General features: G+C 36.6%; 1 protein-coding gene across 1 annotated transcript in view; it reads right to left on the reverse strand.

The window, feature by feature from the left end:
- Window positions 1-5,510: 5,510 nt before the first annotated feature.
- Window positions 5,511-26,458, reverse strand: part of KIAA1033 (KIAA1033 ortholog) — a gene marked incomplete at its 5' end in the record, with an annotated part of 33,695 nt that continues 12,747 nt past the window's right edge. The window contains 20 exons of the mRNA XM_010077837.1: window positions 5,511-5,578; window positions 6,953-7,052; window positions 8,072-8,268; window positions 8,754-8,850; window positions 10,013-10,160; window positions 10,917-11,003; window positions 11,618-11,684; window positions 12,242-12,350; window positions 13,080-13,214; window positions 14,778-14,882; window positions 15,704-15,778; window positions 17,341-17,495; window positions 17,635-17,803; window positions 18,773-18,889; window positions 19,697-19,802; window positions 20,757-20,836; window positions 20,933-21,079; window positions 23,004-23,111; window positions 23,617-23,742; window positions 25,079-25,205. Coding sequence (XP_010076139.1) covers window positions 5,511-5,578; window positions 6,953-7,052; window positions 8,072-8,268; window positions 8,754-8,850; window positions 10,013-10,160; window positions 10,917-11,003; window positions 11,618-11,684; window positions 12,242-12,350; window positions 13,080-13,214; window positions 14,778-14,882; window positions 15,704-15,778; window positions 17,341-17,495; window positions 17,635-17,803; window positions 18,773-18,889; window positions 19,697-19,802; window positions 20,757-20,836; window positions 20,933-21,079; window positions 23,004-23,111; window positions 23,617-23,742; window positions 25,079-25,205 — 2,323 coding nt within the window. The remainder of the gene's footprint in view (window positions 5,579-6,952; window positions 7,053-8,071; window positions 8,269-8,753; window positions 8,851-10,012; window positions 10,161-10,916; window positions 11,004-11,617; window positions 11,685-12,241; window positions 12,351-13,079; window positions 13,215-14,777; window positions 14,883-15,703; window positions 15,779-17,340; window positions 17,496-17,634; window positions 17,804-18,772; window positions 18,890-19,696; window positions 19,803-20,756; window positions 20,837-20,932; window positions 21,080-23,003; window positions 23,112-23,616; window positions 23,743-25,078; window positions 25,206-26,458) is intronic.

The following is a 26,458-nucleotide window of genomic DNA, read 5'->3' on the forward strand; positions in this document are numbered from 1 at the left end:
TTAAGTGAAACAATATTCATTCCTCCCTTAGGGAGGAAAAACACACAAAGCAGTCAAAGTTTTTCTACTTAAAATTAATGGCAAAGTTACCTAGCCCACTGTAGATAAATTTATCTACAGGAAGATGTTACACTAATATACATTAATATTTGCTGTATACTTTTGCTGCTATGATTTCAAGGCCAGGTTGGATGAGGCTTTGAGCAACCTGGTCTAATGGGAGGTGTCCCTGCCCATGGCAGGGGGGTTGGAACTAGATGATCTCTAAGGTCCCTTCCAACCCAAACCATTCTATGAGTATGATTTCAGAAGAAGTTGGAGAAATGAGCTTTTAATTACAGGCAATAAGCACAAGTATAATAAATAATTTATTATTTTTCTCCTTGTTTTTCAGTAATTGCCAGATAAGAACTGCAAAATAAACGCTCAAAATTAATGATTTTTTTTTTCTCTTATGTACCCAAGGGGTGGTTTTACTGAACCAAAAGGGATTACTTGTTGCCAAAGTTTAGGCCAGAATTATTCACATTCAAACCTTCAGACTAAAGGTTGTCATAAAAATAAAAATTACAAAACCTGAACAAGAAGCACTGGGAAAAGCGTGTGCTCCTCTAAAAGATTGCTGCAGCCTGCTGAATTGTTTTTCTTCAGGACCCAGAAGCATTAGCTCAGCTAATGAAGTCTGTGCTATTAACAAATGATGGAAAGTTCATGCTTCTGAATGATCAGTCAGAAGAGGATGGAACCATGCATGAAAAAGGGGAGGAATCAGAAGCATAAAAAAACTCTTGTTTCCTGCAGCCTGTGTGGGAGCAGGAAAAGCAGGGACTCCTTGTGCAAGAATCTCTGGTTTTCGTCATCTGCGCACACACAAGGCCATCTTCTCTCTTCCGCTAGAGAGAGCGTGGCATCTTTGCAGTGGAGTATCCTCTGGATTTACAGTGGAACAACAGCAGGACTTGGCCTTTGAGGCTTTTTGCATTTGTGAATGTGTAGTGTTTTAGGTGTGTCTGGGAACCTGACAATCTTGGGGAATGTTTCAGCATCAGCCCCTTGCTACAGGTAGTTAAGACAGCACAGCTGTCAGCCACAGAGGGTTAATGTCATTTCTTCAGATTTACAGGGTGCACAGCCTACAAATTCCATCTGTAAACTGTCAGCTCCTTTAACAGATATCAGGCCTCAAATTTCCTACCATATCAATTTTCATAGTTTGCATGATTATGTGCATCTGAATGAAGGTTAAAAATGCACTATTTACTTTAATTTCAGATGAAGTTATTTTTAGTCTAGTCTGAGTGTAACAAGATTTATCTTTTGTGCTAGTCTATTTACAAACCAATTTGTTAAACACTAAATTTTTCCTATAAATATAATCTATTTTTATATTGCATCTAGAATAAGCTTCCAAAACAAATCTAAGTGCCTACTCTTACCTTCCTGGGGACTGCACTCACACATTCTGTAATTAAATACTGGACATAATGTACCTCCGTGATTTATTATTCTGAATACCACTGACATGCAAACATCAGAAGTGGTCAACAACTGTGGCATGTTAGTTGTGTGAAGTTTTTCTATGGTTAGGTTTCTTAAAAGTTAAGTTGCCAGAGATTATAGTTGTAGGACAAATAAGTACTTTTATAATAAGAATTCTTTGTATTTTTAACATTATGGTGACACACAACAGCAGAGTCTGCCAGCAATGTTTGGTTTTAAGAAACTGAGCAATAAAATGCTAGATTATAAATCTACAATGTATTGACTAGTCTTACAGTACATTCCTGATATTAGACACTATATGTATTTGGGTAATAAGTTTAGATTTTTTCCCCCTTCAGTTTAACCTGAAAACATCAGAAATTGTACTTTGCAAGAACAAACAAAAATAAACAAATAAACAGCAGTTATAGTGTTGGGGGGGGAGGGGGTTGTGTGTAATCTCTGGCATTGTTTGCATTAACCAAAATAAGGTAACTAGAACAAATGGCTGAAATTCATCAAACTTAATTTAATTCTTCTCAGTCACTTACTAGGAAACTAGAGTTTCTGTAAGCAGAAACTGTGCTACAGTTTCTGCAAGATTCCAGTTTGCATGTGTTTGACATGGAATAAATTCAGTTTATCTGATTGTTGAATGTTGAAAAGAACCATGGAAGAAAACTGTTAGTAACTGACACAAAAACTTCTTCATAAATAAATGCTGAAGGTGTCTTATTGAAAAAAATAAACACCTGCTGAACTGATGTTACTGAAGACACTAAGAATGAAGTTCTCAAAATTGCATTTATTAACACAGTTTTATGTACATAATGTTATCTACTCACAAACCAAAGAGACTGAGGTAACAAAATACCCTTTTGTACAATGAGTTAGGAAACAGTAAGTGTTACATTTGGTCCTTTGTACCTGAGAAGCTGAAAACAGCTGTTGTTGATGGACATCAGATGAAAACTCAAATTTATTTCTGATTACAGACCACATCAGGACCTCCCAAATCTACCCTTCACCACCAGCAGTGCACTTCCCCATGAAGGAAACACCAGTTGGGTGCTGTTGGGGCCATCACTTCTCACCCATCAATGCAAACACCTTTTGACCTTGGGGCTGAAAGTGAGTTGGGTGTCAGCTGCGCTCTGCTCCCCCTAACCAGGATGCTGCAAGGAGGAAGGGCAAGGCAGCCCCATGGCTTCTGGCAGAAAAAGGCACAGCACCGTATCAAGCAAGTTGCAAGACCTCTGGAACAGCAGCTGCTACCACTTCTCTATGCAACAGCCTGGTCACAAGACTGCACACACAAGGGCAGTGGTGGCAGCTGCCTTCTCAGGGAGAGAGAATGGCCTTCAGCCTTTTCTGGCCCTGACTTGAAGGGGGAAAAAAAACTAGAGATTTGTTTTATGTCCCTGCAGCAAACTCATCACCCTCACTTTCCTTTTATCACCTCTGGGAATTTTGAGTGAGCAGATTTGGTTTAGTTTGGGGGATTAGGGTTTTTTTTTTTTTTCTTTAGTTCCATTGTCTCCAGACAACCAGTTAGGGTCCATTTTGTTCCTATAATCAGAACAGGAGGGCAAAAGCAATGAAAACACTTGTAGCACCACAGCAAGAATTTTGCACCCCTTTCAGATCCTTGTGGGGGAAAAAAGGATTTAATGTGCCTCTCATTGACACAGAGGGGTGTGTGATATCCAAATCCAAGACCCACATTATATTTCAGATGAGAAAAGCTCTCTGCATGTATATGCTGCTATACAACAAAAAGAAAGAAGGAAATATAAACTACAATCCTGTATTAGCAAGAATAGCTCTATTATCACTGTACATATTTGTGGGTATGTATATATTTTTGCCACATATAGAATACATTCAGGTCTCCCAAACAGGGTTCTATAAAAACAGGCTTATGTCTTTCCTGTAGAATTTCCATCACTAGAACCACATGAATTTGTTAACCACCATATAGTAAGAAAATGCACAGTTCAATTTATGTTCAACTGCAAAGTATAACCTATCTGAGACAGTGTCTTTCCAAAAAAATAGGAGAAGGGAAAATACAAGTGCAGATTTATTAGCGCATGGGTAACGTCGACTGTACACAGCTACCTATCAACTCCATCCTCGGGGAAACAAACACTACCTATAATGATTCTGCAGTTGCTGTGGAAGAAGTAAATGTAATGCTTGACCACTCCAAGCCAAGAACTTACAAGACTTCAGATGAGAGAAATATGGAAATACGTACGGTGTAATTGCAACAGTATGGAAAATAGCAGCAGCAGCAAGAATGCTGAGCTCAGCAGTGCTACTGAGTGTTCAGTGTGGGCACACTTTGGTCAAAAAAAAAGTGTAAACAAATACGAAAAAAATAATCTGTATCAAAATAAAAAAAAAAAAAAAATATAAATCAAGTAATGCAGCAAAGTTTAGGGCAGTCTCTGCAGTTATAATGAATTAACTTTAATGAGCCCAGCTGATTTAAACAGTCTACGAAGCTTCTCTGTCATGTTTTCAGAACCAACAAAAGGACATTCATATCAGCCTGGTCTTTCCAGTTACAACAAAACATTTGTCCTAAGCTTTCTGAATGTTGAAGTGACTGGCAGGAAAGGGCAAATCAGAAGTCTGTCAGGAATTGTCTTGACCAGTGACCCAACGGTGGGTGAAACAATTTAAACTGTTAAAACGTCACCTTTTTTGTAATTATAAGAACTCAAAGAAGCTGGCAAGTATGGTCTAAAAATACAGTTAAGAGTGCCAAAAACCCCAAAAGGTAATTCTCAGTTGGACTGACCAGAGTTGCTTATTCTAGTTAGTAAGACCTAGGAGTGTTTTATGTTCTGGGAGATTAAAACACAACTGTATCTTTTAATGAAGGTGGTATCTACTTTTTAAGCTAAGTCTAGCTACTTAAGTTAGGAATCTGAGTAACTCTTGCACAATCTAAAACCTCTACTTGCAGGCATTAACAGATGTTACATTTATACAGAGTTCTCACAGTGTTCAGCAGCTTCTGAAGCCTGCAGTGCAATTATTGTTAATAATCAGGCATGTAAGACTGTATGAACAACACAGATGGTACAAGAGACCTAACAAGGCTATGAAATACAGAATTGAGGCTGAAACTTGCAGTTAGGCACAACATATTTATGAAGTGTAAGATCACTTAATAGTTACAGACACCCATCACACAGTGTCTGGTCATAAAAGGAAGAGCTGATTGTGGTTCTGTCTTGGCTCTGGATTTCCTTACTTCTGTGGATGCAAATCAGACCTTCGGTATGAAATGAAAAGTTATGTTAACTTTTCTGGTTTTCCTGTTCTCTGATATGAAGGAGGGAGGGAAGCAGCAGGGGAAAATAAATGCCTGACAGGATCTTAAGTTCCCATAGTGCAAATACTATCTGTAGTAATACTAAGGGTTTCTGGAATAAAACATTAATAAGGATTTCCATTTTGCGTAATAGCTTTAGCATACACTCACAACATACACTGTTACACCTACAGTGTAATCTGTGACTGCATTAAATACAACAGGACTGCATAAAAACACATCTGAATTATTTTTTAGACAACAGATATGCATGATACCTTGCTTCATTTTTTTTTTCTGGTTGAAGAGATGCACCAGTTCAAATCTTAGACCAATGGCCTACAAGCCTTTTTTTTTAATGGTATGTTAGAGATGCAAGAATGCATCTAAAAATTAGTAAGATTTTTATCTGCACATCTATACTTAAAAATAACTACCTCCAAGGTCAACATTTTATATAATTCTTTTCAATCTAATGAAAGTGCTGTAAATAATGTAAACTCCTGAAAAACAGGAGTTTATACAGGAAGTAAACAAACACAGATCTAGCCTCACTGGATGCTAGTATACTACTGTACATTTTCTTTTGGGTTTAACAGAGCAAGTAAATCAAATCTAGAGCTTTTACCCCTACAGAGTGTTACTGATAATAAGAACATTAATTATTTGAGTAAAGTAATCATTACCCATACCAGCCATATCATTTCACAACAGGATCTGCAGGCGTAGAGTTGGAAAGATCTCCGTTGCTTGCTTTAACAGATTCTTCTACAAAAATAAAGATATAGATCACGTTTAACATTTTATTCAAGGCAGTAAAAACAAAGTCTTAGCACATATATTATGCTGATGTTATAACACACTTGATACAGTATACCATGGTCAGCATTTGCAAACTGACCTTGCAGCACAGAGGGTCCTGACCCTATGAAGAAAGCTGTATTTGGGAAGAAAGGTTTCTTTAATCAGAACTTTGTGTAAAGATTACATATACATACTCATGCATTTTGCAGAGTCCAAGTCCAAATACTACAGCAGAAGGCAAAGACATCACCACATTCAAAGCTCTTCACCCTGGTATGCATTCCAAGCTTTTCTCACCACAAACCACATTTTTCAGAGAACTGAACATGTATCACAACAGTGATTATTTAACCTGAAATATAATTAAGTAACTTGTTCTACAGAAGGCTCTCCTAAAGAAGCCACGGTAATATGTCTAGTCTTACTCATCACAATGCTTAGTAGTTGTTTTTTGAGTTGAATAATTATTTGAGTAACTTCATTGAATAAGACTGAGTATAAATTCATGCTAGGAGATGTATTTCTTTGCTTTTCTAGTACAGAATAAAACTGATCTTTGGCTCAGTGACTGTAATCTCACAGGTCACTTGTGTCTTTGTTAAGGACTACAGTGGAAAATTATTTACTAATTCTATTTTTAATATAATGTTACTTGAGTTTCTCAGTAACTTGTGACTGAACTGCAGTTTTATATCTTAATCTGTAGGAGCATTCTCATTTCTTTAAAAATAATTCTCCCATACCCAAGAGAATCTTCCAGAATTCATGAGGGACAATACAAAAGCATGAATATAAAACACAAAATACCCATATTTCCTAGTTGAGAGACCATATCTCAAATTAAGATCTTACCCTTTGATTATAATTCAATGGTAGACCAAAACATATCATAAGCCTCTGAATGTCACCTATAGTATCTGCATCATCTGCCTGAAGTTGAAAAACAGCTGCTAAACAACATGTGAAAAACACCCGTTTATTTCACACCAGCCTAAGGCTGTGCAGAAGGCAAGTATGATGTGGAAGATACGGAATTTAATATTTTTCCAGTACACAATTCTCCCTGTCCCAGATTTTTTGGGGTTGGTTGTTTTCTCTCTGGTGTTTTGTTTTTTTCAACCCCCAGAAGCCCAGCTTGAAATTCACCCATTCCAAAGAAGGCCTCTGAGAGCTGTTCTTGACTCCTCAATCAACCTTGACCCCGTAAAACTCTTTCTGGAATACTGAATCAAGCCACTATCAAAAAAGTAGCTATGGAAAAAAGAAAGAAAAAGCACTTTCCCTTCTACACCACACTCTCTCATGAGCCAAAATGTTCTACATACAGTATTCACTCACCTTCTTTTTCTTTTTTTTCCTGGTTTTCTTCTGCTGCAGTTTTATCTGCTCTGAAAAAAATTCTTGCACTACTTAGTGAGAAATACAGGAGCTCAAATTCCTAAGGGAAAAGACAGAGAAGAGTGTCAGTATCAAAAGAATGCATTTGTAGACAGATAAAAATGGGGTTTTTCAGAAGCATCTGAGACAACCAGATTTCAGTATCTAAATCACGCTTTCGAAAAATCTTCCTCTATTCATAACTCGTTCACATGCATTTTACAAAGCAAATGTCAGACAAAAACTTTAAAAGGCAACTTAAGCAGAGCAGCATCTGTCCAATAAATCTGTCACTAATCCACTGAGGCTGAAAATGAGGTTTGTAGGAGCAGTGAAAATCTGGAGCCACTTGCCCATGGAAAATCATGCAAGCCAATAATTTAAATGACCACAAGCTTGATCAGTTTCTCAACAAGGTTCAGTGATGTGGTTATTTTAACAGCAGAGGACCAAACACAGTGCACACTCGTGGGAGTCATGAGGACATACAGAGCTTTATATATTTCAACATCAGATGTGCTTTTACAGAATGTAATCACGGGCTATTTATAAATAGCCAAATACAGATTTGTCCCACAGCCTCCTGAAATCAAGATCAGAGAGACAGAGAGCGCATTTACACCACTGATGAAACCTGAACTGCTATGCTTCAAAATTCAAATGCATCTTTCCTCTATGTGACAACTGGTGCACCATTCAAGTTAGCACCTCTGAATTAGCACCCAAGCAACTCTGAGGGTTCACAGTGTTATGTAAAATCTTTGTTGTTAGAAATATAACCAAAAAGTTATTCTCTGCTATTTAAGCACTGTGGTTTTAGTTGTGTTAGATTTCAAATTCCATGGGACAAAGACTTCTAATCAACCAGGTCAAGTTTCTGACTCACTCAAACATCACAAATGCTTAGGACATTCCCTTCAGATCATACACCTCAAATCTTTATACTCTTCTTGCATTGTTGCTCCAGACAATGCTCTATGTTTTTTGCTCTTGAAAAGCTCCATCAGAAAATAGATACCTGAATTGTGATGGTTAAAGGCAGAACTCAATACAGAACAGACACCTAGACCCATGCTATACCTGTAAACAAACTTCCAGTCGCTTGTGGGTAAGGTTCATAGTTTGTAGTAGTTTCTCATCTTGATTAGTGGATTGCACATTCTGTTGCTTAGCTACTGCTCTTATTTCCTTCACATACTTCTCTCTAACAGACTGGAACCAGTGCAGAGAATCGAACTCCCGGTACTGATCCAAAAGCTTCAGAATGTAAGCCACACCTATAGTAATTAAAAAACCATGTACCAAAGTCAACACGCAATTTGTAAAACATTTTGTCAATGTCTTTAATGGATCAGCCTAAGTTGATAATTCCCACACAAATAGAATTTAAATTGAAATTAATTTACAATTAAATCTAACAGGAAAAAAAACCATAAGAAAGAACAAGTTTCAATTTTTGAAAACCTCACAACTTATCCAAAGGCTTGCATACCTTTTCCTTTGCTGAGATCTACAAGCTTTGAATGAAACTGGGGAGCACCAACATACAACAAAACTATCTGCTCCCATACTCAGCTTTTCCATGTTTAGGAGATTCTGAACAAAACAATAGCCCCCAAATTCATGTGCTAAAGCCAAGACAACCCAAATTTAACTTATGGAATTTTTAATTATGGGAACACATAAAATATAAACAAAACTCTTCTTGCAGTTATCCATTCTGCTGGCTTACCTAAAGGCTAGTCAGCACGCTGAAACTTACCCATGGCAAACCCATCATCAGTGAAAGCTGCTCCACTTTTGTTCTTCTTATTCAATTTCTCCTTGCAACTGATTGAATGCTCTACAAAATTGAGGGTCTGGAAGAGTGAAAAGCTGTCTTGGAATCATCAAGAGAGACTCACAAATTTTAAAAGGTATTCACACATATGCTCTTAGCTATGAATATAATTCCATGCCCAAAACTATGCTAATTGTGTCTCACATCATTAGGCATTTTTGTAAGAAAACTTGTCCTTGTTTTGTTGGAAAGAAAGTTAAGCTTTGGAAAACGCCTGGATATACATAAGTAAAAAACCAAAGGCACATCTTCATCTTTGCTGTTCTTGTCAGTTCTCAACAGATCCAGGTGGTATTACTGAGCAATGGGTATGTGTCTATATGCAGTAACTACTCTTGAGACATGGAACTGTGTGTACATTAACGACTTCCCAAAAACCTATGACAACTTCCAATTTTAACTATGCTGAAATGCCTTTTTAAAACTAAAATGGATGGTACATTCCTGAAACAGAATTTATCAGAAAAAAAACAACCCTCCACAAATGGGAAGGAAAAAGAACAAAGGGATTTGTCATGAGCCTTTACCTGCCCTCACTTCTGTCACCATGACATACCTGTCCTCTCTCATAGTCTTAAGTTTATGGCTCATCAGCACTCCAAAATTAGTTTCTAAAACAGGCTGTTATACATGAATCTGTTTAGATAATTTAGGCCTTCAAACTGAACTGCTTCCAAATGCCCGGAATGCTGCAGTCAAGTGTGCAACAGCTCAATTCAGTTGGACTCTTTCTAAACAAAACTCATTAGCAAAAGCAAGTCCAATTACAACAGAGAGGGCCCCAATTTTGCTGCATTAGAACATGATATTAAAAGAGCCTAAAAATACCTAACGTGATGCAGAGAGAGCACACACAAGAGAGAGATTAAGAACATGGCTTTAAATTTCCCTTCATCCTTGCTGTTCCAATTCCTCCTTTTTCATCTCAGCTTCTCCAAATTTCATTCAAACAGGAGAAGTTTTTAAATTTAGTTTTTGAATGCTAGCACATTAATTGATATAAATAAAGAAAAACATGTCTTTGGACAACTATTAGCAAAACCATGCTCAAAGCAATCCCACTAATAATCAGGGAAGAAAGTATAATATGATAATCAACAGCCTAATACAAAATATTTAAACACAAACATGATAAATCTTATTTTAAAATAAGTACTGGTACACACAATGCAATTACTAACCAGTGGAGGAACAATTATATAGAAGTTCCGTAAATGCATATTCTTTGGACTGCGGAATTCAGGAGCAAATACATCCACAAGCATTTTGAAGTACTCCGTTCCTTCTGCAAAGTTACGTGCGAGGTCACTGAGCACAGAGTCCAACTGCCTGCAAAGGATAAGCAATGTGTTACCTGGTTTCTGCTAGAAGTTTCTTTGCTTACTCACCCTTCAGGGTAACAACCCTCTCTTCACTCTTTGGCTGCACCTGCAATCCAGTAGTTGGACCAGAGTGTCCAAGATTACACCCTACCTCTACAGCCATCATGAATCATGCTTCTTGATTTTATTTCCTCAAAAAAGGTTTATTAATACTTTCCCAAGGTCCTGAGCATTCTAAAAACAGACATCAGGCATGTGGTAAGGAAAGCTTGTTAGCCTTTAAACAACAAGGATTTTATCAAGAAACCAGGTTCTAAGAGGCTGTTAATACAAGTCATAGAATCACAGAATATCTCAAGCTGGAAGGGACCCATAAGGATCACAGAGTCCAACTCCCTGCTCCTTGCAGGACTACCTAAACCTAAACCATATGACTAAGGACACTGTCCAGATGCTCCTCAAACTCTAACAGGCTTGGTGCCATGACCACTTCCCCAGGGAGCCTGTTCCAGTGACCAACCACCCTCTCAGTGAAGAGCCTTTTCCTAATGTCCAATCTGAACTTCCTGAAATGCCACTTCGCATTCAGCATGCTTCTATTTTCTCTGCTTTTAAGAAGAGCAAATATTTATGCGTAAAATCAGTTGAACTTTTAACACACGCACACACACAAATACAGCTAACAGCTGCATTTACAACTTTAAGATTACAATTCTGTCATCCCAACCCTGGCCCAGACGTCAAAACCATGACGTTAGGGTACCTTGCTGCTTTTTGTGTTTCTTCTGAGAGTCCTTCTTCTTTCACTAGCTCTTCAAAGTTAACGATATCTTCCAGATCAGGAACAAACCTGAAAACTTACTGTTTGTTAGTACTATGTTCAACTGTCTATGTTCACTGAAATATCAGCCATAATTTATAATTTAGTTAATTTGTCTTCTGGGCTTGAACTACTTAAAGCTGTATCACACTATCTCCTCTCTCTAGCACTTGCTGCACTTGGTAACTATAAGTTTATTATTATTTGCAAGAAAACCAACTATTTCTTAGTATGTAAAAGTCACTATGTTTTAATGGCCTTATATAAACACAATCATCTATGCAGAAAGAAGTATCAAATAAATGTTTTTTCCAAGTTCCTCAAGGCTTGTACTGTTCCTTAATGCACCCTCTCAAAGTGATTAACATCAGGAATTCCTGACTTATAATTAAGGACCAATGAATTAGATGTGCATTATATTAACTCTTCTACAATGTTTTTCCATAGAATTTTTTATGGCAATGATTGTACAGTTATGAATTCCAGAACTGTTTTTGATAATTCCACTTCAGTGAAGGCATAAAAATAGCCCTTTTTAAACAAAATTTATAGTGGATGAGTAAGACCCTAGGGAATATCAGCATGAACAGGGAGCAAAGGAATGGGAAGGAGCAAACAGAAAAATGAAATATTTTTAGAATTACCTAATTGCACTACTGCAGCAGTGAAGTCCACCAGATCTTATCATTCGTACATAACCCATAGCGTTGCCTTTAAAAAAAAAAGGAAAAACAAGGAAGTAATTTATAATTATTTAAACATATACACATGCACACTCTTCATAACTCCCATAGGCTCTGTACATTCAAGTTGCTGTACAGTTTTGGCAAATAAAGCATTGGGAAAGCCAGGTTAAAAAAAGTTATGTTGAACCCTGGTATCAAAAGTCTATGTAGAGAAATAACACACAAATGCATCATCTAGCAAGGTTGTGTTCACTTTCATGATAGCATAAGGGCCAAATAGTACACACTCTTTTCACTGGACACATTAAACACTTTCAAGTTCAGGTCAGTCCTGCCCATCTACAGCATCAATGGCTGAAAATACCATTGTAGTGTCGTGCATCACTCAAAGTTAGTGCACCTGGACATATGGCCTTTTTCTGAAATACATGAACTTGAAAGTACTATTTTTTTACTGAAGTACTTTCCATCTGACTAGAGTTAAATCTAGTTTTAGTCTGAGCCAAAAGTTCAGTTACTAGACTATGAAGACCTCTTTCATATAACAACATTTATAACATTGTCTTAGATAGCATTTCATACCAATTTGACTTATGAGTTGTCTGAACTGGTCAAGATAGCTCTGGCCATCCGGGGTTATTCCAAGTTTTCTGATGCCACGGTTAAATTTATCTGCTCGTTCAAAGGGGTACTAGAAAAATATTTTAGAATAATTAGTAAGAATAATTACTTACACTTTAAAAACCCCTTTAATGTTTTCATCATGTCAATACAATTCTATTTGCAATTTTTTTTTTAATAAATCATACACCCGCCTGGCTATATTAGTTTGAAAAAGTCATTTGGCCAAGTAATTTCTGCAAGCTGAAAAGTGAAATTGAAATCTTACTGTGAACAAGAAAGTATTCCTAAAAAAAATTAAGTACTTTACACACCAGAAGCTGGCAGCCTATTTTACTAAATCCATTGTGTCTCACATTTTCAAAAAACATTTTTCCAACACGGAAAATCAGATCCTAGTCCCCAAATCTTGACATACTGGAATAAGTGCTACATATTCACATCATTTTGTATTCAATTTAAATAATCTTATTATTGAAAACTGACAACAACTGTTCAGAATGGTTTGGACCAGAAGTTTAGAAGCTCCAACAGACCATGACTCCACCAAATCATTATTTTCAGGTCACTGAGAGAATAATTTTAGCCAACCCCATATTTACAGACCAGCAAGAATGAAACAAAACCATCCTGAATACAGTCATTTGTAACATTGCATTTTGCTAGGACAAAACCCGTCACTTTGTCTGAAGATACACATTTAAATAACAGGAATGTCATGGTTTAGTGCACCTTCAGTCACAGGAAAGTAGCACTTCTTTTAGCCAAGTTACTCTCAATCCTTCAAAAACGACTGTACCTTGTGATCATTTTGATCCTTGACTTCCCTGAAGAATCTGATGTCTTTGATAAGTCTGGATTTGATATGTTCATCATACATGAACTGGCTAAAAATATAAAACTTTTTCCTCAAAAATTGGTAAGTGAAGTTTACCTAGAAGAAAAAAAAAATGTCAAATCAAGAAAGCTGGCAAAGTAACAAGCATATCTAGCAACCCACGTGCAGTAGATTCCTGAATAACTTGTATTTATGATGACATAACTTCCAAAAATGGAAACTTCTCCTCAGTTTACTCCAATTTATTATTCTCAACTTATCTTTTTAATTTCACTGGTTTAAAAGAATAAAGGAAAACCTTATCCTGGAAGGCCTACTCTCTTCCATGAAGGGCAGAGGGACCAAAGGACAAATTAGCTATTTCAGTTCAATGACCTGTCCTACACATCCATTAGTTTATGTCTGGAATATCCTGTAACTGTCCTTCTGAAGCAATACAAACATTTCAAATTGAAAAGAGCAGACAAGCTCAACTTCCCCAGTCAAGCTGTGGAATCTGCGTAACGTCCTGACACACCTTTTAACTTCCTCAAAGTTTTCTAAAATACTCTAAGCCAGAAGCACGCTTCCACCCTACACATCTCAATTACTTCTCATGTCTGCATAAAAAAACTTTACTCACAATCTGAAATCAATAAAGCAACAAAATCTACATCACCAGGAAATAATGTAGCAGCATTTTTTGAGTAACTGAAGCCCCCAGCATTAATTAGTCCAGTAAGAAGAAAATCAATCATGAGAATAGCGCAAGAGAAGTTATTTCCAATAGTGCAAGAAAGCATGAAAACCTTACTTTTCTAATAATTTCCTCTTTTCAAGTAATGACTTAAGAGTAGGTTCAATATTTCAGCAAGTTTTTTATTTTTTTTTTTGACAGAGCCAGAAGAACGGTAAAAAGAAAGCAGCAAACAGGTAGAAAGAAGTTGAGCAGTAGATTGGAAAGCACCAACCTGAAACTAACTTTGGTACTGTATCCAAACCTGAGAATGATAAATTCCCACTGCATTAAGCAAGCCACAACAAGTGCCCTTATCTGCCTTGCAAAGAGGTAAATGCCTTCAGCTGGTTTAAGTAACCACCTACACTACAGACATCATTAAAAGCATTGCAGTAAGAAGTCACAGTCTTCCAATAAATTATCAGAGAGATCTGTAGCACAAACTGAAAAGCTGACAGTTTTTTAAGCTTAATGATTACAAAAGGAACTTAAATTAACATTTCATTTCTTCAAGATTTGCTTTAACTGCAGCAAAAGTATCTGTCTACTGAGTGTCAATAAGCAGAAACTTACAGCATGCTAATTTATGCAGGCATCTTAGAAATCAAAATATTTTACTATGCTAGTTTGATAAGTATTATTTATCTTTATTGAAATTCAGAGCCCCACCAGAGCATCTATGTCTTCTTCGATGTGTTTTTAGATCTCTTAATTATCTTTTATGTAACAAGCAGAAATGGCATAACTCTCAAGAGATTTTCTGATATGGATTTGTGTTGTGTCCAAGAACTGATTTGTTTTATTAATATACACAGAATATTATTATTGCACTATTAAAAATGTGCAACCAAATAAACCAATAGGCGATGCAAGAGTTTGGAGGCTTCTGTGCCCTATTAAAAAAAAATAAAAATCCAACAACAGTGCAAAAAAATACTCACTGTTGTGTTCATGATTCCTGTCCCATGAGTTCGAATTGAATTAGCAATGTGTCGGATATTGATGGTGTTCAAGTGTTTGTTATTACTTGTTCTTTCAATGAAGATCTGGGAAGCAGAAGGGGAAAAAAATTTACCCAAAAATTATTCTGTGATAAATTATCAATCTACATAGAGCATATCCTTTTTCTGAGAGCGGCTAATAACTGGTAATTAGAGAAAGAACCAAGAAAACAGAGCACGCATACAATCAACTTCATCTGGTAGGTTCTTCTGTTTCTGTAAAGTGGTCACTCAACAATTCCAAGGCAGATGTTGCACCCAAACACTCCTATTTACTGAGACTATATCCTACATTAATTGGTCTAAACTCTTTTAGCACCTCTTCATACTTTTGGCCCCACTATACACCATGGCAATGAGTTCCACCACTGAATTATCTGCTATGAGAAAATATACTTCTTTTTCTTCAAGGAAGCCACTCCTGTCTGCAGTGGGCCCCTCATTCTCACATTGTGAAGGAACCACAGAGGGTTGTTCCCTGTACGTGTTCTTCATGTCATTCACTGCTTCCTCTCTTTAATATAACCCCTTTTCAGATACCCTTTTTTCAAGTTGAAAAAAATCACACACTTAGTATGTCCTTATATAGCAGCCAGTTACCCTTTCTACCTTCTCCTGGCTTCAGTCGAGTATTTGACATAGAGTGATCCTACTGGCACACTGTATTCAAAATATGCTTAGAGAACATTCTCCGAGACCTATCTACAGCATCCCCAAAGATGATTTTCTAGAACAGAAACACATATTAACAAGCTATAAAATAGTTATGTTCAGCTTGGGTTTTTCTTGCATGTATACTACTCTGCATTTCTCAAGCCCTTCAAATCAGAGCCAAATCCAGGAAAAAAGTATGGGATATACCTTACCTGATTATTCAGATTGTAGAGGTAGCGGGATACAAAAACATGAATATTTCTCATTATTTCCAAAACATCCAGACCCTGAAACAATATTACCTATTGAGAATTATTATGATAAAAATTCTCCAGAAGTACTGACATGCCTAACCACTAAGGTGCGCAAATACTATTCCTGAAGTTACTTGAAAGCATTTTAGAAAGTGAAGTTTTCACTTTGCAAATGAAGAGTCTCTTAACAATTTTTGTTCAGTGTCTTTAAAACAATGATTAGAGGACAGAAAATAAGCTCAGCTCACATTTTAACATGTATACTTCTGCCTATTTTTTTCCAGCTTCCTCTGAAAGTAAGAAATCCTCCAATTTATTCCACAAGCCCCAATAAAATAAAAAAAAAAAAAAAAAAGATTTGGCTGTTCTCAGATTCCAAAAAATGGGATCTTGCCTTAGAGATTTCTACAGAGACATAAGCAACTACCTACTTTTTGATACAATTTTGAACAATCTGTCTAGAAGACTGAAGTTTTGCATTTACGATACAAGTTCTACAATTGTTTTGCTTGAAGGAGTCCCTTTACTATCATTATGCATAGAGAAGATGCTGTTTAATCTATACACTCTATTTCCCGTTGTGCCAAGGATTTTATCAGGATTTTGATGGGTCTGGGGGGCAATGGAGTGTGGGGTGTCTTTTTTTTTGAAGTAAAGCTCATAGCAGAATGAATGTTATGAAATCAGTGTTGTGAATTGATTTTGAAATTATTTAATTCTTTAATAACTATGTGATGGCCAGATATTTTCAATAGAAAGCCCAAGCCAGAAACAGAAACTAATCCACAGCACTTTTGTACCAAGAAGCAGCTAGAGTTCTTAGTTCTATGCCATCTTTCAACTTAGGAAGTCACAGCTGTCACGAACATTAAAAAAAAGAGGCTGCATTTCTAAGAGCTTTCACCAATGTGCTAACCCAAATGAGGGAATGAAGCTAACTGCCCAAAATATCCAGGACACTAGAACTCTTGAAAGAAAATCTTCAGAATCATGCAAGTTGAATTTCTTGTGCACCAACCCTACAACACGAACACCTTCACATTAACTTGATAAAAATACAACTTTCCTCTATATGTAACCATGTTTATCAGTTTCTAGGAGGCTCTGAGTCACTCTCCTATTAAACTAAGCACAGAAGTCCTAAAGTCCTTGATGTCCAGCCTGTGAAACAGTTTCTCTTGATGATCACTAAGCAAAACACGCTGAGAAGCAAGCAATAAACCAGGGAAAAGACCCACCATTCAAAGGTCATTCCAGACCTGTGACAGCTGCATTCCAGATGTATTGCTTGTCAAATTACCAATACTAAATTTTCAAGAAAATGTTCTCTTTGCATAGACAATTTCATTTTATTAAATCTCATGTTAAAAAAATAACAACACCACAAGTCCAACATGAAATTAACTGATATCAGCGTTATCTCCAAAGATAGATAAAGATCCTGTCTCAGAAGTCAACCAGAAATTAAAGGCCACTTTTTCCATACAGTTCTCTAATCTTGAGTACTTTCATTTTAACAAATCAGTCCTTTGAATAGCTAGCTAGTATGACAGAGTAATGAAACAAATTATATTCTTATCCTGTGGACACTGTACCTGTTCCAGAGTCTGGCTGGGAAGATGTGCTTCAGTCATACTTAAACCATAGCGCTGAGTTGCTAGGTTTCTCATTTCACTGTACGTGGCCCAGTCATGAAGAGCTACAGTTGTTAAATTGTAGAAGGTCTTGTCCAAATAGTGAGTTACGTAAGCTGGAAACACATAAAAGGATGAACTAAAATAATACTACCCATTTAGTTAGAGAAGTGTGGAAAGAAGTGAAAAGATACACTAAGCCAAAGTGTAACAGAGATGAAACTAATGGAATAAAGAAAATGTATTACTCCTCACCTTTTATGTCAATGAATCGATTGAAGAAACGTATTGGGTTCAGAAAGAAGAAGTGAGCTAGATCCTTCATACCGACTCTGAAGGGGTTTCTGTCATCCAGCTTTAGGTGTGTATGAACTGATAAGCGCAGGTCCTTTTCTATCTCTTTACATAATTTGTCCAGCAAGTGCTATTCAGGGAAGTTAAAAAAAGGTCATGTTCATTGTCCGCTTACAATGTTCTGTTAGCAGAACCAACACTTCTATCCAGAGATACATAAAAGACTGACTAAACCAGTGAAGACAGCTTTGCTTTGGCAGAGCTACACAAGTCAAAGTGCATCAATACTTGGGAACCAGAAGGATATTTATTTCCTGTGTTCTTGTTCCTGTACACAATAGCAAGAAAAAGCTGCACAGCTCAAAAAAAGGTAAAGGTTTAGCCACCTAACGCCATTCTGCACATGATTAAAACTTCCATGTAGAAGTTTAACACAATTTAAACTTAAGTATTCTCACTTCTCATCTTAAGGGGAACTAGGCTTAGGGCAATCTATCTAGATAATAACAAGACCTAACTCAGTGAGGAAGAGTCTCGCGATAAGCAGTGTGGCCTGATTTTCTGCAGAATATGTAACGTTTGGTTTTGAACTAGTCCAACAAAAAAAGTGCTTCGAAGGTTAAAACCTAGGACTTGGGAAATCTGAATTCACATTTTCTCTCTGTCAAATATCCTTCATAATTCTAGATAATAATTCCTAAAGAGGCCGCCTACATTTATAGAGCCTTCACTACTAAAAGCGATGCATACATACTAAGAACAGTAGTACTAATTTCAGGCATTCACACAAGCAGAAGCTAATCTGACAAAAAACACTCCTCTGCCTGCATAGTCAAATCTGTAACTGAGGTTTTGTAAATTTATGTAATTTAGAGTGCAGTATTTTCATGCTCCCAGACAACACAGATACCATTAACAACAGGTCTTACATAACCAAGATCACCACCGAACACTTCCTTATTTATTAAAATACTTCACAGCAACCTCAAAGGTCTCTGTGCTATTTTTATAGTTCATATCCGGTTTGGTACAATAGATGATGGCCCATAAGATACTCCAAGCATAGTGTTACCTTTAATTTTTATTCACAACAAATTACCTCATTGAGCACTTCCATGATTTCCCTGTCATAGCATTCCAGAAGCACCTCATAAGATTCCAAGTGTCTTGCATGCATCATAGCAGGTACACAGTCCCGCAGTGCACTAAACATATACTGAAAAAAATAAACTATTATGCTTAACCAACAGATTGACAGACATGTCAACAGCATCTCAGTGTTCAAAGATAATAAACAAATTAAAATCACTAGTCTTCCCACTTTTATTCAACATAGACTTCATAAACCCTACTGAAGTTTCCTGTCCTTAATGTGTTCAGATGAAATATCTACTTGCTACTGATCCATTTACTGGAAGGTCATAATTATTATCTGTTTCATCTGAAATCATTTGTGCTATATTCATTTCAGTACTGTAATTGACCATGGTATGCACAATACTGGAACAGATGATTGATTTCTATCAGGATTAGCATGCCAAAGCATGATCCACTTCCACAGCGAATACTTGATACTTCAGAGAGGGAAAGAGAGATGTGGGGTGGAATAAGCCATAGGACAGCTATCCCACACAGCATCACTGAACATCGTGATGTGTTTTAGAAATATGTAACCACAATGTGGAACAGACTTTTAATATTCAAGTCTAGCAAAAGGTGTTAATTTCAAAAGAGAGGAACAAAAAGACAGACAGACACACAGAGTCCCAGCAACCTGAGATTTTGAGAACAATCTAATAGATATATTTTAACCAGATTTAGAACAAAGATTGCTTTTATATCCTCCGGATTAAGAAATTTCTGCCTCTGTGGCAACTCTTGCCTGGGATTTTGTTTGGTGGGTTTTTTTTTGTTTGGTTGGTTTTTTCCCTTAAGAGTTTGAGTCTAAGCTTTATCCTCTCCTCCTCTGAATCCCTCCCACTACAGTGGCTTATTAAACCAAGTTGCTAACATTACTACTTACATGCAGTCTAGCAGAATCAACTGCATTTTCATACACATCATCTAAATAGATTGGAAAGACTGCTCGATGCCAGTACAAGAAACAACAGTCACATTGTGCTCGAACTCTAGAATACAAGATTACTTATTAGACACAGAATTGGAAGAAGCCATTCTTCTAACACAGTAATATTTATTTTAGCATGTCTACTCTAAAGACAACTGCTTTTCAAGCCTAAGTTGTACATGGTTACTTTAATGTTCCAGATGCATTGTCATTCAAAAGAAAGGTCTTAATAAAGAACTTGTTATTTCTTATTCTCTACTAGGCTATTTATAAATAAAATGTACTTGCTTTAGAAAAAAGGTTTACTCGGTCTCTGAACGAATTAAACCTTATATTGCACCAAAATCCCAAACAACTATTTTCTTATTGCATACAATTCGTAGCCTAGAGGACAAACATGTATTCTAAGTTTCTCCTGTAAGTCAAAAAAGAGAAACATGCCTCTCCTGATACAACCTGCATACAACACTTACCCCAGGAATTTATTCTATGAGTCATCCACTGAAGGTGTTTGTCTCTCTCCATAAAGTATGCATAGAACCCAGATATTCACCTGGCTTTCAGATGGCCAACATTACATAACTTGAGTGTTATAGCCTGTTATAACTGTTATAACTTGAGCAGCAGTAAAACATGGTTTCACATGTGAACGAGCAGCCTGATCTCCCAAACACAGTAGTGTCAACTTCCAGGTTTGGGTTAAGAGGAAGGCTTCAGCTTAACATAAAGCCGAGTCATCCAAGAAAGTGACAGAATTTCTAAACAATCAGAGAAGTGGATTAACTAATTGGCAACAGTTAGGTAAAATATGATTTGCCCAAAGACCAGCAAACTTCAGGCTTAGCTCTGGAATTCTTCCTGTCCATCTACAATTCCCTGGTCTACAATACATGCAAAATCACCACCAGCATGCAGCTACCAGATGTTGCAATTTGCATAGTGAAGATCCAGCTCCCCCAGCGACATTACACTGCCTATATATATATATATATATATAAAATGTACCACTGCTTACCTCTCTGTAAGTTCACTGATCAAGTCTAGTTTTTTCAGAACTAACTGAAGGGGAATGAGTTCTTCATCTTTAAAAGTTTTCTGTACAAATGGAGAAAAAAAAAAATACAAGATTATAGTTCTTTTCAAGATACTACACCAAACAAGAAAAAGGTCTGGAACAATCATGGCACCTACCATTTGTGTTCCCACACTCAGTGCAAGGGAAATAATTAGTCGCCTCTGTTTTGTACTTGGCCCATTGAGGGTGTTCTCAGCCAACACCAAAGCAGAGAGGACATCCAGGCGTTGCTCACTGTACTTTTTATCAGAAATGACCCTTTTCTTAATGACAGAAAGACACAGAAATTTAGAAAAGTTACCTAAGTCCAAAAGCAAGAGCTTACCTCTTCTTTCCAAAGCTTATGGACTTGCCATAAATTGAGTATTTCTGCAAACAAATTATATTTTGTGAGCAGAGCTAACTAAATCCAGATTCACTTACCCTGTCAATTCAGTGGTATTACCTACCTATACCCTTGGAATATGGGCAGTTCAGCATGAACATGGATCAGGTCATGCAGTATACAAATACTGTGCAAGCTGCATGTGACTGCATGCCAATTTTAACTCTAAAGTACATGTAATTTAAAGTTTGTTAACTATCTTTTCATCAGTGACTCCCTGTTGTTGGTAACAAAATTGAGTTTAACACTGAACAGCCAGAACACATATAAACCTGGTAACAACGGTGACCTGCAATTTTCGACAAATTATAATTTATCAGAAAGATAAAGTCCAAAAACATTTGCATGAACAAATGAAGGGAACCAAGTCTTCTGGGTAAGAAGTTGAAGTCACAGACGTATTTATGAGTAGCAGTATAACTCAGAAGAGGTACAGTTTCATGGAAGAATTAAAGAAAACCTCTTCCATTTCTAAGAAAGTGTGTTCAACATGAAGCTCCCAACCTTACATGCCAAAGCCATGCAAAGTATATGCCTTAAGACCTTACACCACTTAAAAACAAAGTGGAGCACATAAAAGAAGAATAGGACTAACAAACGTATTTACCAGGATTTTCCTCTTACATCTTTTCCTGAATAGTCATCAAGGTATCAAGAATTGTTCACAGATGTGTTATTTTTGATATCCACTCAATACACAAGTCTCAGCATATTTCTATGCATTTAGAAATAATTTGTAATATAATTACACGTATCATTTGAAAAGGTTATGTAAGTTACCTACATATATATGAACTATTTGAAGATATACAGTTTTTCTTAGTACCTTTGGAGCTTGGAACTTCTTCAGTTCATGCTATTCCTAATACATACATACATATATATACACACACACACAGATATACGCCTGGTACATACATATATGTATATCAGCTTTTTAGAAGTACAACTTTTTTTTTGCTTATGCTAGAAAATTGGAGATGTCAGCTATATAAATTGAGATTACGGACAAATTTCAAACATATCAAACAAGCTTCCAAAATACCCAAGTTTACTGATAAAATTTTAATCCATTTACATGAGCATGGTCAAAACAAAAGGAAAATTTAATAGCTGCACTCGTATCAATAGCATACCTGCTTTGTAATTCTGCCACTGAATGTGATGAAAGAACAAAACAATCACTAATACCTCAAACAGGTATACTAAAATTTAATTTTCCCATTTGCCCTGAATTCAGAAATTCAATATTTGATAATCAATATCAATATTTGATGTGTAGCAAACTGATCTGTTTATAGAAATATATAATATGTAGATATTACACTGTCTCACCATCAGAAGCCATTTTACTCCACGGTGAAATATTGAATTTATGCCTGCATTAGACTCCTGTAAGTCATCATGTATTAACCGCTACTGTTTTGCCATGCAGACAAAGATTTAAATAAATAACAGCCTGCTTGCTTAAACTTAGGACAGATTGCTTTAAGAATGTGCATCAGAAAACAGGTAAAAGGTCAGTTTGTGAAAATCACTAGAAATAAAAACTAAAAAGAACACAAGAAATTAAGCCGTTTAGAGGAAGAAAAGACCCATTCTTGGTCAAAAATAGATAGCCACCTATGCTGTACAGTTTCTAAAGTAAAGCTCTGACCTACTGGAAAGCTTATATATCTGTTGATCATGACAGAGCAGCACCACAGATTTTGCAAAAGTAAGAAAAATACTTTATTTTACAATTAAGGTGTTTTTGAAACACTTAGCTAGGGAGATTAATTATTAGAACTTCGATTACGTACCTTGGCTACAGAAATAGAGTGAAGAGCCTGATACTGCAGATGTTGAGCAATGTGTGTCACAGAATCTGCCACAACCATACTTCTTCGGTAAAACATATGTTGTATTGCCTAAAGTCAATGCCAAAACACAATAGTACACGTAATTCATGAAACTGTAACTGGCACAGGATGATTGTCCAGGGATGTTGTGGAGTCTCCATCCTTGGAGATATTCAAAAGCCATCTGGCTCTAGGTGGCCATGCTTGAGCAGGGGGAGGTTGGAGGACCTCCATAGGTCCCTTCCAACCTCAGTCATTCTGTGATATCAACTAAGGAAGGTGGTTAGAAGTTAAATAAACCCGTTCTACCCTCCCAAATCTCCTGTTCTCTAACAAAATCCAGTCTTGAACAAGAAACCATGCGAAAACATGACCCCACTCAGTTGTCATTTTTGTTTTGTTTTGGATTTTTGGTTGGTTGGTTTGTTGTTGGGTTTTTTTTTGTTTGGTTGGGGTTTTTTTTTGGGGGGGTGGAGGTGGAGGAGGGGTGTGTGTGAATGTTAATATGTGATGTTTGGTCAATATTCCCTGTAAAGGCCTACATGAAATAAACAGTTTTCATCCAGCGACCTACCTTCAGAAGTTCTACAAGTCTGCATAGAGCTTTCACCGAGGTTTTGGTCATAGGTTTTTGCATTGACATGTAGAGATTCATTGTAGTCTTAATGATGGTGCTAAGACTGTATGCATAAAGAAAACCCTAAAAATAAAATGAGTAAAGGGGGAAGTAAAAATATTTTTTTTCACAACATAGCAATAAACTAAGTCCTCTCTGTTTTCTTTCATATATGACAGAATTAACTTTTGGCTCTTCATACTAATAGAACCTACCACTCCACCTAATAAACAAGCTTGAGATCCCAAAGTTGAATGAGACCCTTTTATTGAACAGACATTATGAAACTGCCTATGAGTCATTAGATCACCCGATCATTAACCTCTTCTAGAGACACTGAAATTAAACAGGTCAGTGAATTAATTGTACAGCCTCAAAGGTCCAATAATTTCAGAACTATTGTAAAACAACCCACTAAGCAACTTCCATCCCCCTCCCCCCCAAAAAAAACCCCAGCCTATCACAAAACAAACTAAAACTTCCAGATTCTGTGGAACAAATACACTGTCTAAATAGAACTGTCCATCCCACAACAAAAAAACCTCAATCAGTTCTATATCAATGTATGCTACGTTTTTATATACAATGTTGATTACAGCCAGCATGACAAAAATGTTATTCAACTTATTTCAAAGGAAAAGTAGCAACAATAAAGAAAGAGACTAGGAAAAGACAGCAAGTAGTCTAAGAAACTGAATTTGCTACACAGAAAAATTTACTTAAGTCCACTGCAAATAGTTCTAATATAAAAACCACATATCCCAGTACACATATGTCTTTAGATATGGAAGATTCAGGATCATGCTTCTATCACACACCTATTCTCCATCAGATTTCTGTCAGGCAGATAGATACATATCAAAACTAGCAAAAAAATAAATTCAGAAATAAGATGCATCTTACATTAAGACTACATGCTGTTAGTAGGCCAAAAGAAAACCAGCTGCCTCAGAACGTAGTAAGATTGTTGCAAAGTACCATCACTAGGCAAAGCACAATGAAACAGCACAAAACCTTTACTGGAAGCATGTACTGTGCTAAATAAAACCAAGTTAGACACTGGTTCAGTCCAGCTTATGTACCCCATGACTAACTCAAAAGCTAAAAAAACCCCAAAGTCTTCACTACAGAGGAAATGAAGCTTTCTTGATTTCCTCAGTCAAGAGAAAAATTCAAAATTTTAGCCACTGAGTATTTAGTCAGATTTGCTTTCCCCACACACCTTATGGAAATACCTTTTACAGATTTACTTATAAGAGCATCTACTGGGCATTTGAAGTTTTAGAAGAATTCCCACATTGTAAAATAACACACCAACGATCACAGAACCTCTGTGATTTGTTTTTATGTTCAACAACTTACACCAAAACATCTGTTTGACGCATCATTTGTTGTAACACCACATTAAAAGACTGCACACCTGGATGAATACATTGCAGCGGTTAGAAAGATCTTCTGCAAACCTATCCATGCGTTGCTCCTTTGATAAGATAGATTCCATTTTTGTCATCCACGAGCTCACAAAAACATAATAGGACTGCATATCTCTGGAGAAGGAAACAAACAATGTTGCTCACCCGAAATAAGAAGAGTATGAGGATTTTCTTTTCTCTTTCCAAGAGAAATATGTTAAAACTTCAGACCCCAAAGTAATAATTCCTCATTCCCAAAAGTATCAGAACCTCATACTCATTTACATTTTAATTCTGTATTGGTAAGGATTAGTCTGCCAATTATATCTGTACAAACATACCCCAAAGAGTCAAAATCATCTATCTTTCAAGAGAACAAATGGCCCTCTTAACAGTACATATACTACACTTCTTTAAATTAAAACAGTAAATAAAACTGATAGAAAATGTTTTCAAACGCTAAACAAAGAAGTTCTACACTTATGTTTTTTTCCTCCAAGTTTGAATTTTTGAGTTTATATATATAAAATATACATAAAACTTGTCACTACATCAATGTCAAACTGGACTGCTCTTAAATAACATAATTCTCCAGAAGCGAGAATTATCTTGATTCTTCCTGTGGATGTAGGACATAAACCAGGAAGAGGTGGATTGAAACAGAAACAGGGCAGCAGTGAAAATAATCTGCCAGAGGATCAATTAGACATGGAGTTGCTTTCACTCCCTCCCACCTCCTTTCTAACTCAGTTCTGTCAAGCTTGCATATAGGGCTGGAAGGCAATCTGCAAAAAACAAGTTTTTACTTCTAATTTTCCACCTTCTTGTTTTGGTTTTCAACATAAACAGAACCCTTTGCCCTGTTGCCTCGCTATGCAGTCCAGCACACTTGTTCATAAGACTGACACCTAAATAAAAAATCCAACTCATCTTTAAACATATTTTAGAAACAACGTAGAGGAGGAAGTGACCTGCAAACTACATGCAGAGCACAAAAGAAGAGAAGCCTTTCTAAATACAGGCCATTTCAAAGACCATTAAACAAGCAATTAAAAGAGTCATGGAGACAGAATGCAAAGAAACATCACCAAGCAGAGAAAAACTCCTCTGTAAGCCTACTAGTGACCTGCCTCCACAAAACAAGAAAGCAGAGACCTCTAACAGAAAATAAAGCAGCTCAGGTTAGTTTAAAAAAAAAAAAAAAAGGAAGTTGAAAGTATGGTACAGAAATAACTGAAACAATCAAAAATGTAGAACTGCCAGGAACATTGTTATTCTGGTGACATAATACACATTTTTCTGAGAGCATGACATGGAAGAAAAGCTTAGTTTTGACCAACACTTTTCAGTAACACTAACCCACGCATATTGCTGCACTGAAATGGAAA

Source organism: Pterocles gutturalis, unplaced genomic scaffold, assembly GCF_000699245.1.
Source record: "Pterocles gutturalis isolate BGI_N339 unplaced genomic scaffold, ASM69924v1 scaffold13678, whole genome shotgun sequence".
Taxonomy (NCBI): Eukaryota; Metazoa; Chordata; class Aves; order Pterocliformes; family Pteroclidae; genus Pterocles; species Pterocles gutturalis.